Below are 22,374 nucleotides of genomic sequence, written 5' to 3' on the forward strand. Positions count from 1 at the left end.
TAGCTGCTGTCAGTCAGTCAGCGTTAACTTTATTACAGGTGTGTCTAAACAAGTGCAATGTGAATAATCAATGTGAATTTGTGTGCGAAATGAGTTCAAGTTGTGTTTGTCTCTAGCGAGCGACACACGCTCCCTATTGTCTCTCCTATATATATATATATATATATATACATTTTATATATATATTGTACGTATTCATTTTTGCTGTGCGCATATTTAATTTCATAAAAAAAAGTGCACACGAACGTATGTGGCAAAAATATAAAAAATAGCTGCAAAGAAAATTAGCAAATCTTAACAATAGGAAATTTTTTTTTGTTTTTATGCGTTTGTCTATGCATGTGTAAAGCAATTAAAGCTAAACAAAGCAACATTAATTTAATATAAATAAACATAGTTTACAAATAAATAAAATTAAGTGCACAAGTTGATTCAAATTCATGCTTAATAGTTATAATAATAAGCATTTTGCTTAAAAAAATAAAAACAAAAAATTAAGTATACATAAAAAATAAAAATCAAACTGAATAAAAAAGGAAAAATAAAAATATATAAAAATAAAACTAAATAAAAATACAAAAATAAAACAAGAAATTTAAAAGCACGATAAGAACAAGTATAAGTCAAACTTTTTTTTTTATGGCAGTTACTATTTAGTTTTTATATGCCAGAAAACAAATTTATAAATTTATTAGATAGATATCTATGTTAAAAAAGTTATATATTTGAAATTATAAAAATACTTTAATTAACTGGTTCTTAAAAATAAAATATTTGCAACATTGCTTAACTTTTATAATAATAATTAAAAATTAAAGTCAATAATAACAGAAATTGTTTTTAAAATTTGCAACTAAATGTAAACACAATATAAACCGAAATAAAATCTAATGCAAACTGGAAAATAAATAAAAGCAAATAACTTTGCCACACTCAACTTTGGCTGGCAAAGTAATTTACAACAATAGGCACTGAATTGTGTAATAACAAAGATAAAAGCTAATGCATAACATATACATATACATATACATATACATATAGATAGATAAGTCTGCCAGTCAAGCCAAGTGGCTAGTCCATAGATCTGACTTTAGTTTTGTTTAAACTCGATCAATGTGGTTTGATAGGTCCAACACTGATTGCTTAAGCAAACACATAGCAACAATAACAACAACAAAAATGATAGCAACAATTATTAAATGTTTATAAACAATAGTGCTTGGTGCAATGTTCCTGCGGCGAAGTGACTTTTGCTCAAATGTAAAAATGCTGAAACGAAAGCAAAATTGCAACTAAAATTCAAACAAACAACAAATTAAACGAAAACCAAAGAGTGCGCGAAAGTGCGAGAGAGAGAGAGACAGAGAGTGAAGTGTATAATGTTTGATGTGCCGCCCAAGTGTCCAGCGCTGGCAAACAGACTGAGCGGCCTCTTCGGCTGGCGTCACACTTATAAAGTGGCCGCCAAGCACGAGGGGATACCCCATGGCAATCTACACAAATCCTATTCGCTGACGCTGCCCAAGCGGCCGCCATCGCCCAGTTATGCCTGCGTGAAGGTAACTCAATCCTCAATTACACACACACACACATAGATACACACACACATACAGTTACACCCACGTGGAGTGGGCGCATGCAAATGATTCGTTTGATATACGATCGTGTCTGCTGCTCATTGACGCATCATCCCCATTGACAAATGACCATAAAGCAACAATCAAACATTCAGATAAGCCGACATAACATCGCCGATGCCGATGCCGACGCCGACGCCGACTGCGGCTGCGCAACATACAGTGGGCGATTGACAGCTCTATATAGTTCATTAGTTGGCCTAAGGCCTACGCTGACTTCAAACTTAGCTTTAGCTTTGAAAACATTTTATTTAGTTAAAACTCTTAAATTGCAGCTTTAGCTGCGTTTACAGCTTTAAATACAATATTTTATATTAATTGAATTTCAACAATGACGCAAGTTTGCGTGCTGAAGTAAAAAACGATTTTTTTTTTATAAAATTACTACTTGTTTTTATTGTATAAATCACAAGCTTAAAACTTTTTGAAGTTAAAGTTTGTTTCGAACAAATTTTAATAAATTTATTTATATCAAGGGTTGATCGAAAATTAGCAACGAAAAAACCAAACTAAGCATCTAAAAATTGCAAACACGAAAATACAAAAAAAAAAAAAATATTTAGTTTAAATTATCTTGTGAGTCGAGCTAGTTTCTTCTTTTGCAATAGTAAAAATTGAAAACTAATTCTTAACTAAAAATATAAGAGTTAAAACTTATTTCAAATGAAATCAAATCAAATTAAAGAATAGTTCATATTTCATGCTTTTTGTTTAAAAAATTGCACTTGAGTATTTTGTACAATTAAAACTCAGCAAGTTCTTTAACTGCTACGATTTGTTTCGATAGTTTTAAGGCTTAAATCTCTAGAGATTTGTGTGACTCCAAATGCCAAATTGAATTAATTAATTTTCACACATTTGAATCAGAATAAAAATACGTTTAGTTTAGCTTTAAAATTCGTTTACTCTCTAGCGCTTGTGTTTGCTCCACTGTGCACAGTGCTTAGCAGCGCATTGTTGCCAAAATGGAATACAAGAGCAATCAATTGACACCGCTCCAAGTTGGATAGAATGCAATGCCACAGTCCGCAGTCCGAGACATTGCTGACCCATAAATAGAATTAACATTGGCCAAAATACCAACAGCCAAAGCAGCAAATGCAATAAAAAGTGCAAAACCAAAATAAGAAACAAACGAATAACAAAAAAAAAAAAAGAGTTAGCGTTAATGTTGTTGATCAAGTTAACGTTTCAGTTCTCTGCTGTTTATTTATCTTTTTTTATTTCGGGGGAGTCGCAATGCTTGGCTGCGTCTCTAGCTCACTCAATCGCTCTCTCTCTCTCTCTCTCTCTCTCTCTCGCTCTCGCTCTCTCTCTGTTGATTGTGGACTTTGTTTGGATGGCTTGACTGGTTTGGTTTGGTTTGGCTTAATGCGCATGATGCAATCTTGTTGCTCATTGTTGTTGCTGCCTTCAGCATTTGGCATTTGTCTGCGCGGGAATTCGTTGGAATGCCAAGTCAAGCTGTGGATTGGGGCTGGGGGTGGTAGCTTCGACATGCTGCAGGTCAACACATGGTTAATTTACCCCAATGGGCCACAGCAGTTGCCACACAAACCGGAAGCCCAATGTGCAACAGTGTTGCCAACTTTTTGAAATGATTACCAAGCGAAATGTTTGCTGCTGGGAAATCTACAGTATGCTCCATAAGTTTAGCATTAAATCTATTTTAAATAAATATTTTATTGAGCTACACTTCACGCTCTTTTAAAAGGTGACATCAACTAACTTTTATAATATTAAATATTATTGTAAGCAACAATAAGTCAGAGTTAGAACCAAAGTCGCCAATTTCTTCTATGGGAACCCGCGTAAAACTCAAGAAATTGGTTAACGCTATAGCATCCAAGAAGTTCAGAGAATTGTGCTGGAAGCATTGGAGCCAGGGATGGCAACTTTTAGGCTACATTGGGTAATGACTATGTCAAGTAGCTGAAGAGTCGCGAGAGTTAAGAAGAAGGTTGAGCCCCCCCTGTAGTTGACTCTTCGGTAGATCAGCTCCCGTGGGGAGATTTAGTTTATTGTTTAAATTTGCAAGTTATATTATCCCCACATGATAAATTAGTTGAGCTGCTAAGCCTGGGAGCTGGAGCATTTAAGAAACGTTTCTAGCTTTAAAATAGCCAAAAGCAGCTATACGAACTGAACAAATTGTAAATAAAAGCTAGAAACTAGCTAGAAACGAGCTAAACTACTCAACTATTTACTCATTGTGTTTTCCCTTTTTCTTCACTCTTCACTCTTCATAGGAAGCCGACTCCTGGGTGGCTGTGCATCATCTGCAGACGCAGTCCGGCATCTTGGATCCGGATGACTGTGTGCGCGATGTGGCCGACGATCGGGAGCAGATACTGGCGCATTATGAGGACTCCGGCCCGGATCCGGGTGTGCCGCAGGGCGGCGGCGATGGCGCCTCCGGCAGCAGCTCCGTGGGCACTGGCTCGCCGGACATATTCCGCGATCCCACCAACACAGAGGCGCCCACGCGTGATGTCTCCACGCCACACATTGAGGTGACCAGCACGACGTCCGGTCCGCTGGCCGGCCTGGGTGTGGGTCTGATGGTGCGCCGCAGCAGCGATCCCAATCTGCTGGCCTCGCTCAAGGCGGAGGGCAGCAACAAGCGCTGGTCGGCGGCGGCGCCACATTACGCTGGCGCGGATTCGCCGGAGCGTCTGCTGCTGGACAAGGCGGGCGGGCAGCTCTCGCCGCAGTGGGAGGAGGAGGATGATGTGACTGCGACGCAGCTCAAGGAGCAGCTGCAGCAACAGCAACAACAGCAGCAGCAAGTGCATCCCACTGGTGTCGCTCATCAGCCCTTTGCGCGCTCCGGGCGACTCTCGATGCAGTTCCTGGGCGATGGTACCGGCTACAAGTGGATGGAGGCGGCCGAGAAGCTGCAGCAGCACACATCCCATCCAGCGGTGCATGCTGCACATGCTCAGCCACTGGCCGGCTCCTCGCTGCCCAGCAGCGCCTACTCCAGCAAGTCGCTGCCGCGCGAGAGCAAACGCAAGGAGCCGCTGGGCCAGGCCTATGAGTCCATACGCGAGAAGGACGGCGAGATGCTGCTCATCATCAACGAGTATGGGAGTCCGCTGGGCCTGACCGCACTGCCCGACAAGGAGCATGGCGGCGGACTGATCGTCCAGCATGTGGAGCCCGGAAGTCGCGCCGAGCGTGGACGCCTGCGCCGGGAGGATCGCATCCTGGAGATCAATGGCATCAAGCTGATGGGCCTGAGCGAGTCCCAGGTGCAGGAGCAACTGCGTCGCGCTCTCGAGTGCTCCGAGCTACGCGTGCGCGTCATACGCGCCGAACAGCAGCGACGCCAGCAGCAGAAGCGACTGCGCGAGTCCGGCAAGGATGCGGACATGCTGGAGGTGGCCACAGTGTCGCCCACGCGCAAGCCGCACGCCGCTCCAGTGGGCACCTCGCTCCAGGTGGCCAACACGCGCAAGCTGGGCCGCAAGATTGAGATTCTGCTGAAGAAGGGACCCAACGGCTTGGGCTTCTCGGTGACCACGCGCGACAATCCCGCGGGCGGACACTGCCCCATCTATATCAAGAACATTCTGCCACGTGGCGCGGCCATCGAGGACGGACGCCTGAAGCCCGGCGACCGGCTGCTCGAGGTGGACGGCACGCCCATGACGGGCAAGACCCAAACGGATGTGGTGGCCATACTGCGTGGCATGCCCGCTGGCGCCACCGTGCGCATTGTGGTCTCCCGCCAGCAGGAGCTGGCCGAGCTGCCCGTGGGTGTAAGTGAACTGCAGCTAATCCGCGCCAGCGTTTCTCATTCTCATTCTCCATTGCAGTCGACTGAGCCGCTGGAGAAGCCAGCGCCAGTGCCAGTGCCAGCCACAGTTCCAGTAGTGGCGGCGGCGGCGGCCAACAGTTCCTCGACGCCCATCCAGGTGGTGCAAAAGTCGAGCAGCGCCCGCTCGCTCTTCCAGCAGGCGGCACAGCAGCAGCAGCTCAACGAATCTCAGCACTTCATCGACGCGGGCAGCGAATCCGCCGCCTCCAATGTAAGTAACGAATCAGCTACAGCCTTAGCCGAGCTAATCCTCTCTTTTGCCTTGCGGCCAACAGGACAGTCTGCCGCCCAGCAGCAGCAACTGGCAGTCGCGGGAGGAGCTGACACTGCACATACCCGTCCATGATACGGAGAAGGCGGGACTGGGCGTCAGCGTCAAGGGCAAGACGTGCTCCAACCTGAACGCCTCGGGCGTCAGTATTGCCAGCGGCGGCGGCGTCAAGCACGACGGCGACTTGGGCATCTTTGTCAAGAATGTGATCCATGGAGGCGCCGCCTCGCGCGACGGACGCCTGCGCATGAACGATCAACTGCTGAGCGTCAATGGCGTCTCGCTGCGCGGCCAGAACAATGCGGAGGCCATGGAGACACTGCGTCGCGCCATGGTCAGCAAGCCGGGCAAGCATCCGGGCACCATTACTTTGCTCGTCGGACGCAAGATCCTGCGCTCCGCCAGCTCCAGCGACATCTTGGAGCAGCACAGAGAGAGCCACAGCAACAGCAACAACAACAGCAGCTCCAATGCCAGCGACAACTCCGGCGCCACAGTCATCTATCTGAGTCCGGAGAAGCGCGAGACGCCACGCAACGCCAGCGGCAGCGGCTCCCATGCGCCAGGCAGCGCCGGCAGCGATATGAACAGGTGAGTGCCTTGAGAGAAGCTTAGCTTGGAACATCTTAACTCTGCTCTACTATCAACAGATGGAGCAATCCCGTTTTGGAACGTCTAACCGGTGGCATTTGCTCCAACAACAACGCGCCGCAGCAGCAACAGCAGCAGCAGCAGCAACAACATCAACAGCAGCAACCAGCGCAGCAGCCATGCTCAAGCCAATCCCAGCGTCGTCCAGTGCCGCCGCCTGCATCGCTGCGCAATGAGAGCTACTACATGGCCACCAATGACAACTGGTCGCCGGCGCAGCTGCAGCTCCAGCTGCTCAATGGACACGGCAACACCGCGCTCCTCATCGAAGACGATACCGCCGAGCCCATGTCGCCGTGAGTGCCAACAAAACCAACCAGCCCAACTCTAGTGTTTATATCAAAGCCATTCGCATTTAAACTATCAAATTATAGTAATGATTATAAAACATTAATCATTGCGTTGGCAAGAAAGATAATGCGAGATCATGGGATCATTCAAATTGATGGATGAATAATTTTTAAATAATTTGCAATTGCATTTCAACAATCAGCCAATAATTGGCCATTGAATTGTTTAATGTTCTTATGCCTTAGGCAAATAATTTAATGTGCCAACAGTTGAAGCAGCAAACATTGTTTTCAAATTGTGAAATAATTGTAATTATTAATAATATATTTATATATATAATAATATCAATATTTTGTCTATGCTGTACTCACAATCAATCGAGCGATTGATTTATTGCATTTATTCGCTTAAGTCATTGTTATATAAACTCTGTCATTTCTTGTTTTAAAAACATTTGCTGTTGCCAAAACAAAATGCAGTTTTGTTTTTAAATGAAACATATTTTCATTCTCTAGCGTTATAAGTTAACTTTATCATAGTTTTGAATAGTTAATACGCAAAATTATTTCACATTTGTAAACAAATTTGTTGGTGGCATATTTTTATTATTTGCCAAATGTATATTATTTAATTTGTATTAGCGAATTTAAATATTTAGAAGCAAAAGGAAGATAATTTAAACAAACATTTTGCATTAATTTGAATTATTTTACAAAAGCTCAAATAATGTCGCATTATTTTTCATTTCAACTAAGCAAGCAAAAGCGATAATAATTGTATTATAATGATCAGTTTGGCTTTATATATTTTTATATAATTATATACCATATAATTTATGTATCTCTCTCTCTCTCTCTCTCTCTCTCTCTTTCGCTCTCTCTTTCTTTATTTAGGACATTGCCGCTGCGCTCACACGATGCCGTGCACTGCAGCTCGAGCAGCGCCAACAACACATCGCAGTCGCAGTCGCAGTCGCAGTGCCCGACGCCGGGGGGCGTGGTCGGCGCTGGAGCTGGCGGCCAAGCCGGAGCGGGCAACTTTGATGCCACATACTCGTCGCAGCTGAGCCTGGAGACGAACAACTCGGGCGTGGAGCACTTCTCGCGCGACGCTCTGGGCCGTCGCAGCATCTCGGAGAAGCATCATGCGGCGCTGGATGCGCGCGAGACGGGCACGTATCAGCGGAACAAGAAGCTGCGCGAGGAGCGGGAGCGCGAGCGGCGCATACAGCTGACCAAGTCGGCCGTCTATGGCGGCTCCATTGAGTCGCTCACTGCGCGCATTGCCAGCGCCAATGCGCAGATGGCAGCGGCGGCGGCGGCGGCGGCAGCAGCGGGCTATAAGCACGCCAAGACCGCGTCGCACATTGAGCAGCGGGAGCGGGAGCTGCAGCAGCAGCTGCTGGCTGCGGCCGAGGCGGAGGCGCGCGATCAGCTGGGCCAGCTGGGACCGTCGCTGGGGCTGAAGAAGTCCTCGTCGCTGGAGTCGCTGCAGACGATGGTGCAGGAGCTGCAAATGTCCGACGAGCCGCGTGCTCATCATGCGCTGAGAGCGCCACGTGGACGCGGACGCGAGGATTCGCTGCGCGCTGCAGTTGTCAGCGAGCCGGACGCCAACAGTAAGTACTGCTCATAGCTGTGCCCAGCTAGAGATTCGCTCATGTCTGTTTTGTCCATTTTTAGAGCCACGCAAGACTTGGCTGCTGGAGGATGGCGACCATGAGGGCGGCTTCGCCTCGCAGCGCAACGGACCCTTCCAGAGCTCGCTCAACGATGGCAAACATGGCAGCAAGTCGCGTGCCAAGAAGCCGAGCATCTTGCGCGGCATTGGGCACATGTTCCGCTTTGGCAAGAATCGCAAGGACGGCGTCGTGCCCGTGGACAGCTACGCCAGCGGCTCCCAAATCGCGGTCTCGTCCAGCGCTACGCTGCCCAATGCAGCGACGCAGCAGCAGCAACAACAACAACAGCAGCAGCAACAAATTCCCGCTGCAGCGCTCGCTGCTCTGGAGCGCAATGGCAAACCGCCCGCCTATCAGCCACCGCCACCGCTGCCAGCGCCAAATGCAGCGGGTGGCGGTGGTGCCGCTCCAGCGTCAGTGGTCAACGGCAATGGAGTCAATGCGCTCAATGGGGGCATTCATCAGAACGATATATTCAATCATCGCTATCAGCACTATGCCAACTATGAGGATCTGCATCAGAATCCCATTAGGTGAGACAGACACACACATAGAGAGAGAGAGAGACAGAAACATAATCATTAGCGGTGTTTGGCTTAATTTATTTTATGTATCTGTATCTATTTCATGGTGATGGTTGCCTGTTAGAAAGTACAGTAGACGCTCGCTTAAAAGCACAGCATAGCATTAAATGCTCACAATTTGTTTAAATATAATTTAAATAGTTAAACGACTATTTGTAGCATTCAAATAAACAAACATTTGAAATTGCTAAAAATAAGAGTTAAACATTATAAAGAACAAATTGTAATGCTTAATGCTTTATTAATTAGTTAATGAATATGTGCATTAATCAATATTTAAATAAAATAATGCTTTAATATTTTTTTGAATTTTTACAATCATAATCAAGCATAAGCAGTAAGTTTAATTAAACTCAAAATTGTAATTTAACTAGCGCAAGCTGCTTTGGTTTGACTTATGCAGCGTCTACTGTAGCAGTTGTTAATTTAATTATATTGATGGATTTGTGTACTAACTCAATGTTTCTTCTCTTTTTAAAAATTTGTGTTTTGTTAATGTCCTCAACTAACTGTTCACGCGCACACACACACACATACACACACACACACACACCACACACACTCATACACTCACAACAATACCACAACATGCATGCGTTTTACAACACTGGCTGCAGCGATACTTACGATATATCGGAAACGCTCTCGGAGTCAACGCTCGAGTGCATGCGTCAACAGGTGATCAGGCAGCGCATCAAGGTCGAGGCCGAAAGGTAACACACACACACACACACACACATACAGAGAGAGAGAGAGTGGAAGTCATTACAAGCGTTTGGTGTATTTGTAGCTTGCTCTTGCTTCTTTCATCGCTTTCATATTCGCTTTTCTTTATTTGCTTTCCAACAGTCGCCGGCATCAGCATTACCATTCGCAGCGCAGCGCGCGCTCCCAGGACATCAGCTTACATTCCAACTCCTCCCAGCAGCAGCAGCAGCAGTCACTGCAACCGCCGCTGCCGCCAGCCAATGGCATGCGACCCATGAGCAGCTACTACGAGTACGACACAGTCCAGCAGCAACAGCAGCATCAACAGCAGCAACGCGTGGGCAGCATCAAGCACAGCCACAGCCAGAATCACAATCACAGCCACAGCCAGAGCCAGAGCCAGAGCAACAGCTCAGCCTCGCCCATCAGCGTCAACGTGGTCAACGGTCAGCCGCACTGGAAGGCAGCAGCGCTGAATGGCTACTCGCCGGCCTCGCTCAACAGCAGCGCACGCAGTCGCGGACCCTTTGTTACCCAAGTGACCATACGCGAGCAAAGTGGCATGCCACAGCAGCTCCAGCTCCAGCAGCAGCAGCAGCCCACCTACCAGACTGTGCAAAAGATTGTCAGCGCGCAGTCGCAGTACGGCAGCGCCGCCGGACCACAGCCGCATGCCTCCAAGGTGTGACTATAGGTGCTGGCGCATGCGCGCGCCACACGCGACGTGCTCGTCGAGAGCCCAGGCCCCAGTCTAAGTCTGAGTCTGAGCCAGCGACAGGCGCAGAGCATGCAGCTCAGCGAGGTGGAGATCTTCTACTATGCCACCGAATGTTGAACTGCCAGCTCTCTGCTCCAACGACTGGCACTGATCGTGTTGCGTGTGCGTTGCAAGCGTCCGGCAATAGCAATCAACTGGCAAGCAGTTCTACATATATAACATAAGTTCTAAGTATCATTTGACACACACACACACACACACACACATATGCATATCTAATTAAGTTCATTGTACACTGAAAGTATTCCAAGTTGATAGCGCGCATATATTATTATATATAATAAATGCCCAAAGAACATTTCTACTGGCAACGAAAAATTCCATTTGATTTACTTAATTTAATTACTTAATTGTATTAAGCCAACATGTACTGCATAAATAATTGTATTTAATTTTCTACGTCTAAGTCAGAGGCACCCTGTATATAAACAATTGCAATATCAAGCAAAATTATGGCAAATACTTAAATTGCAAGTCACAAATTTCACATTTTGTTACCATTTCATTTAAGCCAAATTGAAAGCTGTAAATACTTGACCGAAGCACACACACACACACACATACCATTTACTACACATACATACATATACATACATATATTGTAATATCTATTTACATTGATTTTTTTGCCTAGCTTTAAGGCAGTCGCCATTTTTGCAAAGTGAAAAAGTGAAACTTAATGCAAATCTATTGAATACGGTTTTTTTTTATTATTATTATTTTTTTTCTACGACTATATGTGCAGCTAAAATAAAAATTATATATATTATATATGTATATCTACATAGCTAGCTTGTAAGCCATCTAACGAACATTGTGCAGCTAACCCGGCCAAAATGTAACCGGAATTTCGAAAGACGCAACTCTAGGTTAAGCGAACATGAACCATGTATTAAACGAATTAAGTATTTTTGTAAATTGCAATAATTGTTGCGAATTATATTAAAAAAACAAAACCAAATTTAGCTTTTATTTGAAAGTTGCTGTGTCCTTTTCTCGTCCGATTTCAGCAAAAGGTTGATGGATAATTAGATGACACCATGTTCTATTGATATCAATCAATAGTCTTGTTTTGTGAGTGTTGGAAACCAATGCTGCATACCATATGTTCTTGATTATTAAATTTTACTTCAAAAAATAGCTCATGGAATCTCCGAGATCTTAATTGAGAGGCTATTGGTTAAGTTATTAATGCATATCAATATTTCAATAAGGAAGTACTTACAATATATGTATAAAGGCCACATGCAACTCAGCTAAAATTTAACTGATGATTTATAAATTTTTTTGGCAAGGTGGGGCACAAAAGACTAAAGAAACTAGAACATCTTTAAAATATCAAGCGGATAGCTTACTCTAACTCAGCGAATCGATATCGGATTTTAGAGTTTCATGCATTGTTATACTCGTGAGAAGCATCTTATTTAAACTGCATTCATTCAAATTTAAGATTTTGGATAACTGAAAAATAGCATCATTTCAAGCTATAACTTACATAAAAAAATTCTTTTGTATTATTAAGAATTATAAATATATATTGCAATAAAACTTTTTTTTGCCATGAGTTGTCCATGCACATGAGCTGCAAAATGGTTGCGCACTTTTAAGCGGCTGTTGGTTGCGGTCTTAGCTTACGTTGCAGTGTAGTTGGTGTCTCGATTAGCCGTTACGTATAATGGTCGGTGTCTCAGCTGCGTTTTGAGTACAGTTCGCCTGGTAGTCAATAAATTGAAACTATGAAAAAATCCTGCTGCAAATTACAACGAAAATAAATGACAGCAAAGCCCGCAGAGCACGCAATGGCAATGGCCATAAGTCGGCTTAATGTGGGCAGACTTGAATGGTATGTAGTAATTGCTGTGGAGCATCTCCTGATCCATAACGGAGATATGGCTGCTTTGCTGTATATCAAAATGTGCTTATTGCTTGGCTAATATAAAAAGCTGCGCCGCTTGGGTTACATATGTTGATTTCTCTTGAGGAGCTCTACCATTTAACCAAAGGACATTGCAATGCTCCACCCGCCGTGCAGATGTTTTGTAAAAAAAAACACATAATTCAATTATATTTCATAGAATATATGTATTATTGATTATGGTAATGTAGACATTAAACTAAACATCAAATTTTGTTTAACAAATTAAAAAAAAAAAAGAATATGCATGTTCATATATATATATATATTGACTTATAATAAAATAAAATTGTTTTGCATTGTATGGAAAGCAAAAAATAGAAACCATGTAGATTTAAATTGCAGTTTGTGATTGCACATTTGTTGTTGTTGTTGATGTTGTTGCTTAAAATAACAATACGAATTGTTTAGAGTTGAAGACGCAGTAGTATTATGGCCTACGGGGCATTGACAAAGTTTGGATTGGAATCAAACATTTTAGACAATAGGGGGAAATACTTTATAAATACGATAAGGTAGGTAGATATATATGACTTAACAGCTAAGCAAAAAAAAAAAACTGAATAAGATATATTCGTTGCAACTTAGTTGAGCTCACGCTTGTCGCGTTGACTGATCTGGGCCATGGTGATGTATTGCCGCACCAGCCGCGAGATTTCATGCGCCTGCTCCGTTTGGACGCGTATGACGCGCTGCTGCATCAGATTACCCACTTTCATGTCCAGAAAGAGGGCGCCGTCCTCAGAGCGCACCTACAAGAATGAACATTAAATCCAAAGGCAAGCTAACAGCATTTGATGGGCACTCACCTTGCGCGTGGATATGACCTCCATGAAGCTCCAGTGCTGCAGCGTCTCGTGCGTATTTGGATCGAGGAATAGCACACCGCGTTTATTCAGCGCCAATATCAGATCACGCCACATCGGACTGTGATTGTCCTCCACATGCGGGCCCGTCTCCTCGGCCCAAATGCGTTTCACTGCAAAGAAGCTGCTGCCGAAGAGCGGCCAGGCGGAGAGCACGTTGAGGAACTGCGCCTTCACCTGGCTGGGACTGAGCGCCGCCACCTGCGGCCAGGCGGACTGCACCAGACCGACCCACTGTGCGGGACGCAGTTCGCGTATGCCCAACGCCGGCTTGGGCAGCAAGAATTTAATCTCCTTCATTGCAGGCACATGGCTCAAGTCGGCGGCGCGATGCAGCAGCGCCGCAATGCGCGCCATATCGCGCACCATCTCGGGCATGGGCACTCCATTGCCGGGCAGCTCCAGCAGCAGGCCCTCCAGATAGTCGGGCGCCACCTGATTGAACAGCACCTCCACATAGAGCGGCATGGGCGCCGGCTCGCGCTTCAGCGCAAAATGCCAAACGGAGCGGCAGAATATCAAGTAGAAGGGCTGGCCCGACTTGAGCAGCTCCGTGGTCACGTCCAGTATGTACTCATCGGCGGCCAGTGGCATGGTGAACGCGTCGCCCTGCACAATGCAGTACAGCGAGAACTCCTGCTGCTCCGACTCCGACTCCACGCCCAGCAGCGCGCACAGCTCGGCGATGACATCGGCCACGACGGTGGAGCAGCGCGTGTTGACCACGCGCTCGGCGCCGCCCGGCAGCCGATAGATCTGCCGCCTGGCCGAGCGACCCGCCGACACCGCCGTCACCTCCTCCACGCTGGGCACGTTCTTGCGTCCGCCGCAGCGCGCCGTCTTGCGCAGATTCGTCAGACAGACGGCGGCGGTGCCATGGCACGAGCGACGGCGATCCGAGGCGGCCGATGTCAGATGCTCCATCAAGTACGGACGCAGTGCGTCCGAGCAGCCAAAGTAGGCAGCCAATATGCTTAGCAGCCGCCAAGCACGCTGCGAACTGTCCGGGCACGGCGACCGATTCGCCGTCGTCTGCTTCATCAGCTGGCAGTAGACCTCGTCCCGCAGCGCCAAGTACTTGTGGCAATGCTGCAAGTAGCAGAACAAATCAGTAAATTATATGCGCATGTGCAATTCTGGGGCTACCACTCACCATGAGCACTGTGTAGACGCACTTGACCTCGGTCAGCTCCGGATCGAGCGGAATGTCGCCGCAGTAGCGCAAAATGCAATCGAAGCACTCCAAGGCCAAAGGCGCCAGATCGTTGGGCAAACGCAGCAGCGGCAGCCGTATGGCGTGTCCTTGCCACTTCACCAGCTCTGCATAGGAGCGATTGGCAGCCGACGAGGATTGATGACGCTCATGCTGACGATCCGCATCGCGCAGTTGACTGCAAAGTTAGTAAACAAATCAGTAAAGAATAATTGCACATAAATAAATAAGCAATTAAGTGAACAAATACATAAGCGAATATGTAATACATATATACAAATATATAAATAAAATAATGAAAAAGATTTGGCAATAAAAAATTTAAACACTTCAAGTTGCTAAATATTTGTAAATTTTAAATTTGCAATAGAAAAAGTCTTAACAAACAACATTTATAAATATATAAAAATAATTACAAATAAAAAAATGAATGAATAAAATAAACTTTGCTTAAGAGAACTTGAAAAATTTAATAAATTTGAATATATACTCACATTTATATAAATAAATATAAGCATATAAAACTAAATAAAATGTATAAATATACAAAAAATATTTTAAAGAGTGTTGCAATAATTTTCGAACAAGAATTTATGTAAAAAGCGGACAAATTTTGAATATTTAGTAGTCCTCGTTAATTAAATTAGCGCATGCCTCAATAAAAAATGTGAATTATGACAAAATATAATGCTCGACTTATGTTTGCATAGCGCAGTTTTAAAAAATATAATTAGTGCATTGCTAATTGACAATTGTTTATAAAAATTTAATCAATCAATTGAAATATACAATATATAATATTGAAATAAAATATGTAGAAAATATAATTTGCTTATAAATATTAATTGATATATAAATAAAATGTGCTTTAAAATAAAAATATTATTTGCAGCTTTGGCATGTTTTAACTATTTAATAATTAATTATTTAAGTGCTGTTACTTACTCATTGCGGAAATGTTGCATAGCGAACTGCAGGAGTGAATATTTGGTAACTGAGGGCGGAGTGCCGCCTTCATCCTGCAGATAGCTGCCGTCCAAGTCATGTTGCTGCTGTTGTTGTTGCTGCTGCTGCTGTGTGTGATGTTGCTGCTGCTGCTGCTGTGTATGTTGCTGTTGCTGCTGCTGCTGTGAGCCGCTGCCGTTGGTCAGCGAGTTCAACTGATGTTGTCCCGCATTCGATTTGCGTGTTGAGTGCAAATAGCTTTGCTGCTTCATGTAGCGCTGCTCCAGCAGCTGATCCTCGACAGCATCGTCCAATTGTTGCTGCTGCTGCTGTTGTTGTTGTTGTTGTTGTTGCTGCTGCTGCTGCTGATGATGATGATAGTCCAGCTGCTGCTCATCGGACTGGCCATTGGAGTGGGCGTGCTCGTTGCGCTGGTTGTGAGTCTGGCGCGACTCCAGACGCTCCAGCGGCACGTTCAGTGTCTGCGCCGCAGCTCGTGCGCCCGAGGACAGCGTCGAGGCCGTTGATTGTGACTGCAAATAGCGAAAAAGCGAAATATGTTTAAAATTGCATTTCAAAAAGCAAAAAAGTGCAACGATGAGTGCAATTTGTTAATTGGCCACGGCAACGGCAACGGCAACGGCAATGGACAGTGGCCAGTTGCAAGTTGCAAGTTGCCAGTGGCATGTGAAAGTTGCTGGGCGCCTTTTTTAGCCAAAAACCGTCAAAGTCGAAGTCCAAGTCGAAGTCGAAGCAGTTGATCGACCGGTTTGTGCAGGTCGCACCTATCTAACTGATATGGCGTCTATATATATTTATTTTGGCAACGAAAGTGCCAATATTTCACTTGTGTTGCAATTGATGAGATGCTTTCCTTTTGCTGCGCTCTTGCAACATCAACAGCAACAGCAACAGCAACCAGCAGTAAATTTAATTTGCAAAGCAACTGAGCTTAGCTTTCATTGCCCCCAACCAGCCCACCCACCCAACTAACTGCATTGCTGCAGTCCACCCACAATGAAAAATATATTTGTGTCTGTCTCTGTGTGTTGCAACTTGTTGTTGCAAGTTGTTGCTGTTGCACAGACAGTGAAGCGCATAAAAACGGTTAGTAAAAGTTGTTGTTGCTTATGAAAGCGGAAATCTTTCACCAATCAATCAATCAACTTGTCTGCATAGGAAACTTCACAATTCTAAGTAGCAGTTAAAATTCCCTTGGGGCATAGCATTGCTGAAATTATCATTACACCAATCAACAATGAGAGAATGAAGCTGTAAGCCTGCAAGCTTCAGTATTGGTGAATTCATTGCATTCGCTGTAATAAATTTACACCAAACAACAAAAAGTTCAACAACGCACATTAAACACATGAAGCCTTCAAGCTTTGGTATTGGTGAATTCATTTCGTAGGCAGTTACACCAATCAACAATTGAATTCAACAATGTACATTTAATTTGTTGCTCATTCAAATACATGCAGCTATATTTTAGCAATACTTAGCATTGTTGAATTGACTGCATAAATTCACCAACGAAATCAACAATTGCTAGCAGCCGCACTCTGGGGAATTATTTAGTCAATAGCTTTGCAAATATTGCGCTTTCTTTTCAACTTTTTATGCCTCATCAATATGATGATCAAAGCTATTAAATGTTTTGTCATAATACTTATGCCGCTCACTGTATTTTAAGCGCTGCATTTTAATTTTTTATTCATATTAATTGCTGCATTAAAATTATATCAGTCAGTTTGGCATTTCATAACAATACTACGCACAATTCTAAACAATTGGGTTAGGTACGATTTCGACTTTCGATTTCGAGTGAACCAAATGAACGTCAAATCAGAGCGACTCGAGTTGGAGCCAGTTGAGCTGGCTTGACAAATGATGAACGTGGCTCTGACGTGGGCTGCTGTTGCTCTAACTGTGCCTTGAGTCAATAAAAATATGACAAATGGATCAGTAGCATTCGTATCGGCATCTATATTTTCTGCTACTTTTAGTTATACATAGAACGCAACTGTTGAGCGAACCTGAAGCGGAGCACGTAACTGGGTCACATGACTCGTTTTTTTTAGCTCTGGAGGCTGCGCTAAGAGGTTAAGCCAAATGTAGTAACAGCTATGAAAAGCTAGACGGAGGAGTTGGGGGAGGGGAGGGGGGAATGCGTGTTGCCGGACTGGCTTTGCTCCAGTTGCTGGCAAATGCGAATTCAATTCGCTGGAAAAACATCAACAATAAAACTAAAGCAACAAACAAACGAAACGCAACGAAAAATGAAAAATGAAAAAAAAAACGCACATTACAAACAATGCGAGAAGAAAAACTTTAAACTTTAATTTCGTACAAAATAAAAATAATTTGAGCTGCTTTTGTGAGGCGTTTAAAGTGGCAGCAAGTAAACTTTCTTTTTGCTCTTATTTCGTTTATTATTTAGCTAGAGTTAATTAAAAATTCGAAATTAATGCGCACCACATGTCGAGCCAAATGAGCTTCCCCCAAAAAGCAAAACAAAAGAAGCAACAGCTGCAAGACAGACGGACGGACGGACGGACGGACAACTTTAATGCTAAAAGAAATTAAACTGACAGCAGCAAGAGCAACAATAAAGATAAAGATAACAATAGCAACAAAACAAAGACGGACGGACAGACGGTAATCAACTAAAACGATACCGAAAACAACTAACAGAAATGTAATTAAATTATTGAAATCAAATTACAGTTAAATTACAATCGCTGCAAATCTCAAGCGAAAGACGAATACCAATTTAAAAGTTCCATAATAAAAGCACATCTGCTTTTGATGATGGCTGGACACGTTCTATGCCAACATTTCTGGGTCAGCACACACTCCACTTCACTCTCTTTCTCTTTCTCTTTCTCTTGCGCGCATTCTCCACGCGGTCTCCGTTTGATGACTCTACGCGAACTCTCACAACTCGACAGAATAATCCGCAATCTGCTTTATTTATAAACATATTGGCAATTAGCTAACGCAACAATTGAATTTATTGAATTGCAAGTATCTATGACAGTTTAGAAAGATTCCTTTGTCTATTTAATTTATTCTTGATTTTTTTTTGTATGCATTACTTTATATTTTAATTTAAATTATGCCGAAGTCATAATGCAGACAAGAAGTTATTTCAATTAGATTATTTTGATATTCATTATATTTATTTATAGTTTAATTGAAAAGAATTTCAATAAATTTTTTACTAGAGTGCCATTATATATAATAAATCTAGAAATAATAATTTATATAATTGTTTTCTTCATTCTGTCAATTGCTTGTATTTTTATTTAATTTCATGTGCTTTTTAAAATTGAAAGCTTAAGTTTCCATGCATATTATGTTTTTGCTTTGAATTGAATTTTAATATTATTATAAACATTTAATCGCGCTTAACTTTCGACAAACAAATTTATTTGTTTATTTTCTTATTGCTGCATATCCTCAAGGAAGTGAAATTGGCTCAAATCAGCTGGCCAAGTAGCAATTATAAGTTAACAAATTCGCATATGCATAAATGAATTAAGAGAAGAGTAAACATAAACATAAATAAATTGGCAGCAAAAGGTCGAAAGAAAGCAAAAACTAGCAGCGAGTTGATGGACGGACGGACGGGCGGACCGACGGCTACTTTTACAGTTTGCTGCGAGTGTTGCGCCTAACGGTTAAGTTAATCAACACATAAGCGCATTATTAGCAATGCCTGCCCCTGCCCAGCCCCAGCCCCTGCCCCTGCCTGTCTACCAAACAATAGAGCAAGCCCAGCGGACACGGCCAGACTCCAACACTTACATCACATGTTCATCTCTCTGCATCATCATCATCATCAAAGCATCTGCATCTTCGTCGTTCGCTTTGCTCGTGGGCCAATTAAAAAGCTTAATGCGATGATGAACGTTGACGCTCTGCTTGATTATTATGTTTATAAGGTGTCGATTATACAATGACGAAGCTGGAGTTGGAGATGGAGATGGAGACAGCGATAGAGCCGGAGATCATTATCATGAATCACAATCAGAGCTTGGGCCATTGGGTTCAGAGTGAGCTCAGCTAATTGGAGCAAACTGAAACCAAATTACGCATTTGTCCAACTTTAAACTTTGACTAAACTGAGCAACTAGTTGAGCTCAAATCACTCGTACTTAGAGTTTGCATAATTTGCAGTTGAAAGTTGAAAGACATAAGCAACAATTTTTGTATCAACTTCAACTCCAAGCAATGTTTAAAAAATAAATAAATATAACAAAGTTATAGCTTAACTGAGTGATAAGCTAAAGTTGCTGCTACTAAATGAATGAATCTCAAGTCCAAAATTATAACAGATAAGCAAAAGTTTATTGCTCGCACTTATTTGAAGCTAATTAAAAACAATTAGCTGCTATAGAAAATGGAGCAGTAGCTAGAAAGGATTCGCAACACTTTCCCAACTACTGATTCAAAATATGATTTAAAGCAGTGAAGCTTTTCAATAATCACTTTGGAATAAGCTTATTAACAAGCATTGAAATTAATTAAGCACAATTTAATTGATACTATATTTATTATTTAAATTGCAAGTTATCCTAGCAACTTATTCTGATGTTGCGCTCATTTTCTAAATGAAGAATTTGGCATTTTTACAAGCGATTTAAATCAAATGTATGTAAATTAATTTTAAAGCAATTTCTCAAACTTTGTGGCAGCAGATGAAGCTGTAAGTTAGTATTTGTATTATATAGCAAGTAATCTTTATTCCAACATTTATATTACTAAGCAATAAATGAAGCTGAATTTAAGCTCTTGTGTCAAACTTAAATATGAAAGAAAGCAACAGTTGAAGTATTTGCAACAACATAAATTGAAATAGTTTGAAGCTATTTTAATTTGATTTAAGGTATTGCTAAAAACAAAGATTTAGCTAAATTGTTTTGTTAACTAAATTTCGGCTAATTAGAATTCCAACTAAACTTGAGTTCTACGTTTTTGAGCTCTAATTTTTGATTTGATGCTTAATCAAAATCAATCAGAGCTTTACCTCATTGGTGTTCATGGTTTCGAAACGTGCTAGGATCTCCTTGACCGATATTTTGGACTCTGTGGGCTCCTCCAGAATGGTTTCCATGCGGCTGACCGAGCCGCTGCTGGCGTTGCTCACTCGACGCGTTTTGCCCGCAGCCAGCAGCAGATTGCTGTTGGGTATGTTTAACGGAAATGTTGTTGTTGTGCTAGTTGTTGTTGTTGTTGCTGTTATGGATGCTTCTAGTGTAGCCAGTGTCTGATCTGCAGGCTCCAATTCATTGCTGTTGTTGTTGCTGTCTCTTTGGTTGAGCCGCAGCTGAGCCTTGTAGCTGAGTTGCTGCTGCTGCTCGTAGCAACATTCCTCGCATAGGCTGTGATTGCTGTTGCCAGCAGCAGCAGCAGCAGCAGCAGCAACTGTTGCCGCCGTGCCGCTGCAGCATTTGTAGACAATGTCCTCCTCCACGCTCCAGGCATTGTCGTAGTCCTGCTCGCCACCCGAGCCTGCAACATTCAGCTCATTGCTGAGCGAGACGCAGCATTGCTCGTTCAACTGGCGAATGCTCTCATTGGTCAGTTGGTCCAGATCGCTGCGGCGCTGCAACTGTTGCTGCTGCGCTTGTTGCTGATGCACTTGGGCATTGGTGGTGCCAGTGATGTGTGCAATTTCAGCATCATCCGAGTCGGTGTAGAGCAGCTCGTGATCCTCGCAGCTGTCGACATCAGTCAAATTGTTCAACGAATCGAGTGATGCGCACTTGTTGCAACTTTGTGGCGATGCTGGCGCCTCCGATTGCTGCTGCTGCTGCTGTTGTTGCTGCTGTTGCTGCTGCAGCAGCTTAAAGTTGTTGACCTTGTCCTGATGCATTTTGCTGATGAGCGACTCCACTTTGTTCACAATGCTGCTGAACTTGTGGGGCACACTGCCGCCCGGCGTGACCTGCTGCTCAGCCACTGAACAGGATTTGCTCTGACGCACACTCTGCGACATGTTGGAGCTGATCGTTTGTCTTTAGGCGTGGCCGCGAGCGCCCAGTGAAAGTTGTTATTGCATTTGGACGCGCTTGCTCCAGCTCCAGCCAAGCTACATGGCCATAATAATAACGAAGCCAAAAACTAAAAACTAAAACTAAATCACTGCCGTCGCGTCGCTTTCGTGGAAAAATGCACACAGCACAACATACAAGGCGAAGCGACGCATACGCTGCGTATACGTGATTGCTTGTTACACTTTGGATTTTTGATTTGCATACAAAATTGCAAGCCACAATTTTCTATTAATTGCCACCAACAAAAAATGAAATACACTAAAATAAATTCAATTTGTAAACAAATCAATGTTTAATGTTTATGCTTTGCCTAAGTTGCTGTTAAATTGTTTAACGTCTTTTGTTTTCGCAGAGAGAAGCGCGCGCTGCGTGATTCCGTTACCGCACATTTGTAACAACTGACGAAACTGGGCAGACTGGTCAAAAAACAGAAAAAAATAATCCAACAGAGGCGGCCACTCGGCCAGAGCCAGAGCCAGAGCCAGCGCCAGAGTCAGAGTCAGAGCTGGAACCCCAAGCTAAGCCACGAGCTGTCGACTGACCATTTCACTATCAGCCGAGCAGAACCAACAGCGCCAAAGAGAGTTCGCTCCAGAGTGAAAACTGCATTAACAGTAAGAGCGCGCAAGAGAGCGAGAGAGCGAGAGAGCGCGCGCTGAGCTGCTTAGGCGACTTTTGCTTGCTGCGCTGCCATCGTAAATTACAGTTATTTGCGCATGTTTGCCTCTCCGCGCTCTTCTTCTTTCATTTTGGTATTGGTAGCTTAGACGTTCGACAAGTTTTCACGCATAAAATGAATTAAATTAAAATAACTTAAGCGACTGCATTTCGTTTCGAAAAGCAAAGAAAGAAAACTCTGTGGGCAACAAAACTTGATAAATGTTTTTTCTACTTCACTATTTTTTTTTTTTTTTATTTTGTCTTTTTTGTCGCCCATGTCTGCACCAGT

The 22,374-nt window shown here is 43.5% G+C and overlaps 2 protein-coding genes across 4 annotated transcripts in view; one reads left to right on the forward strand and one right to left on the reverse strand.

Moving 5' to 3' along the window:
- Nucleotides 1-11,379, forward strand: part of LOC108606443 (partitioning defective 3 homolog) — a 33,463-nt gene extending 22,084 nt beyond the window's left edge. Inside the window, exons 2-10 of one of the 3 annotated variants that reach the window (XM_017996554.1) lie at nucleotides 1,217-1,559; nucleotides 3,887-5,401; nucleotides 5,459-5,671; nucleotides 5,736-6,322; nucleotides 6,382-6,678; nucleotides 7,567-8,291; nucleotides 8,356-8,887; nucleotides 9,556-9,651; nucleotides 9,788-11,379. In XM_017996554.1, coding sequence (XP_017852043.1) covers nucleotides 1,380-1,559; nucleotides 3,887-5,401; nucleotides 5,459-5,671; nucleotides 5,736-6,322; nucleotides 6,382-6,678; nucleotides 7,567-8,291; nucleotides 8,356-8,887; nucleotides 9,556-9,651; nucleotides 9,788-10,334 — 4,692 coding nt within the window. In that variant the 5' untranslated portion in view covers nucleotides 1,217-1,379 and the 3' untranslated portion in view covers nucleotides 10,335-11,379. The remainder of the gene's footprint in view (nucleotides 1-1,216; nucleotides 1,560-3,886; nucleotides 5,402-5,458; nucleotides 5,672-5,735; nucleotides 6,323-6,381; nucleotides 6,679-7,566; nucleotides 8,292-8,355; nucleotides 8,888-9,555; nucleotides 9,652-9,787) is intronic. The other 2 variants (XM_017996555.1, XM_017996557.1) reach the window with 2 other exon arrangements.
- A 1,285-nt stretch (nucleotides 11,380-12,664) lies between these two features.
- The window catches only part of LOC108605393 (unconventional myosin-XV), a 29,983-nt gene continuing 20,273 nt past the window's right edge, over nucleotides 12,665-22,374 (reverse strand). Inside the window, 4 exon segments of the mRNA XM_033294265.1 lie at nucleotides 12,665-13,091; nucleotides 13,149-14,294; nucleotides 14,359-14,596; nucleotides 15,364-15,896. Of these exon segments, the coding sequence (XP_033150156.1) occupies nucleotides 12,924-13,091; nucleotides 13,149-14,294; nucleotides 14,359-14,596; nucleotides 15,364-15,896 (2,085 nt within the window). The 3' untranslated portion in view covers nucleotides 12,665-12,923.

Source organism: Drosophila busckii, chromosome X, assembly GCF_011750605.1.
Source record: "Drosophila busckii strain San Diego stock center, stock number 13000-0081.31 chromosome X, ASM1175060v1, whole genome shotgun sequence".
Lineage (NCBI taxonomy): Eukaryota > Metazoa > Arthropoda > Insecta > Diptera > Drosophilidae > Drosophila > Drosophila busckii.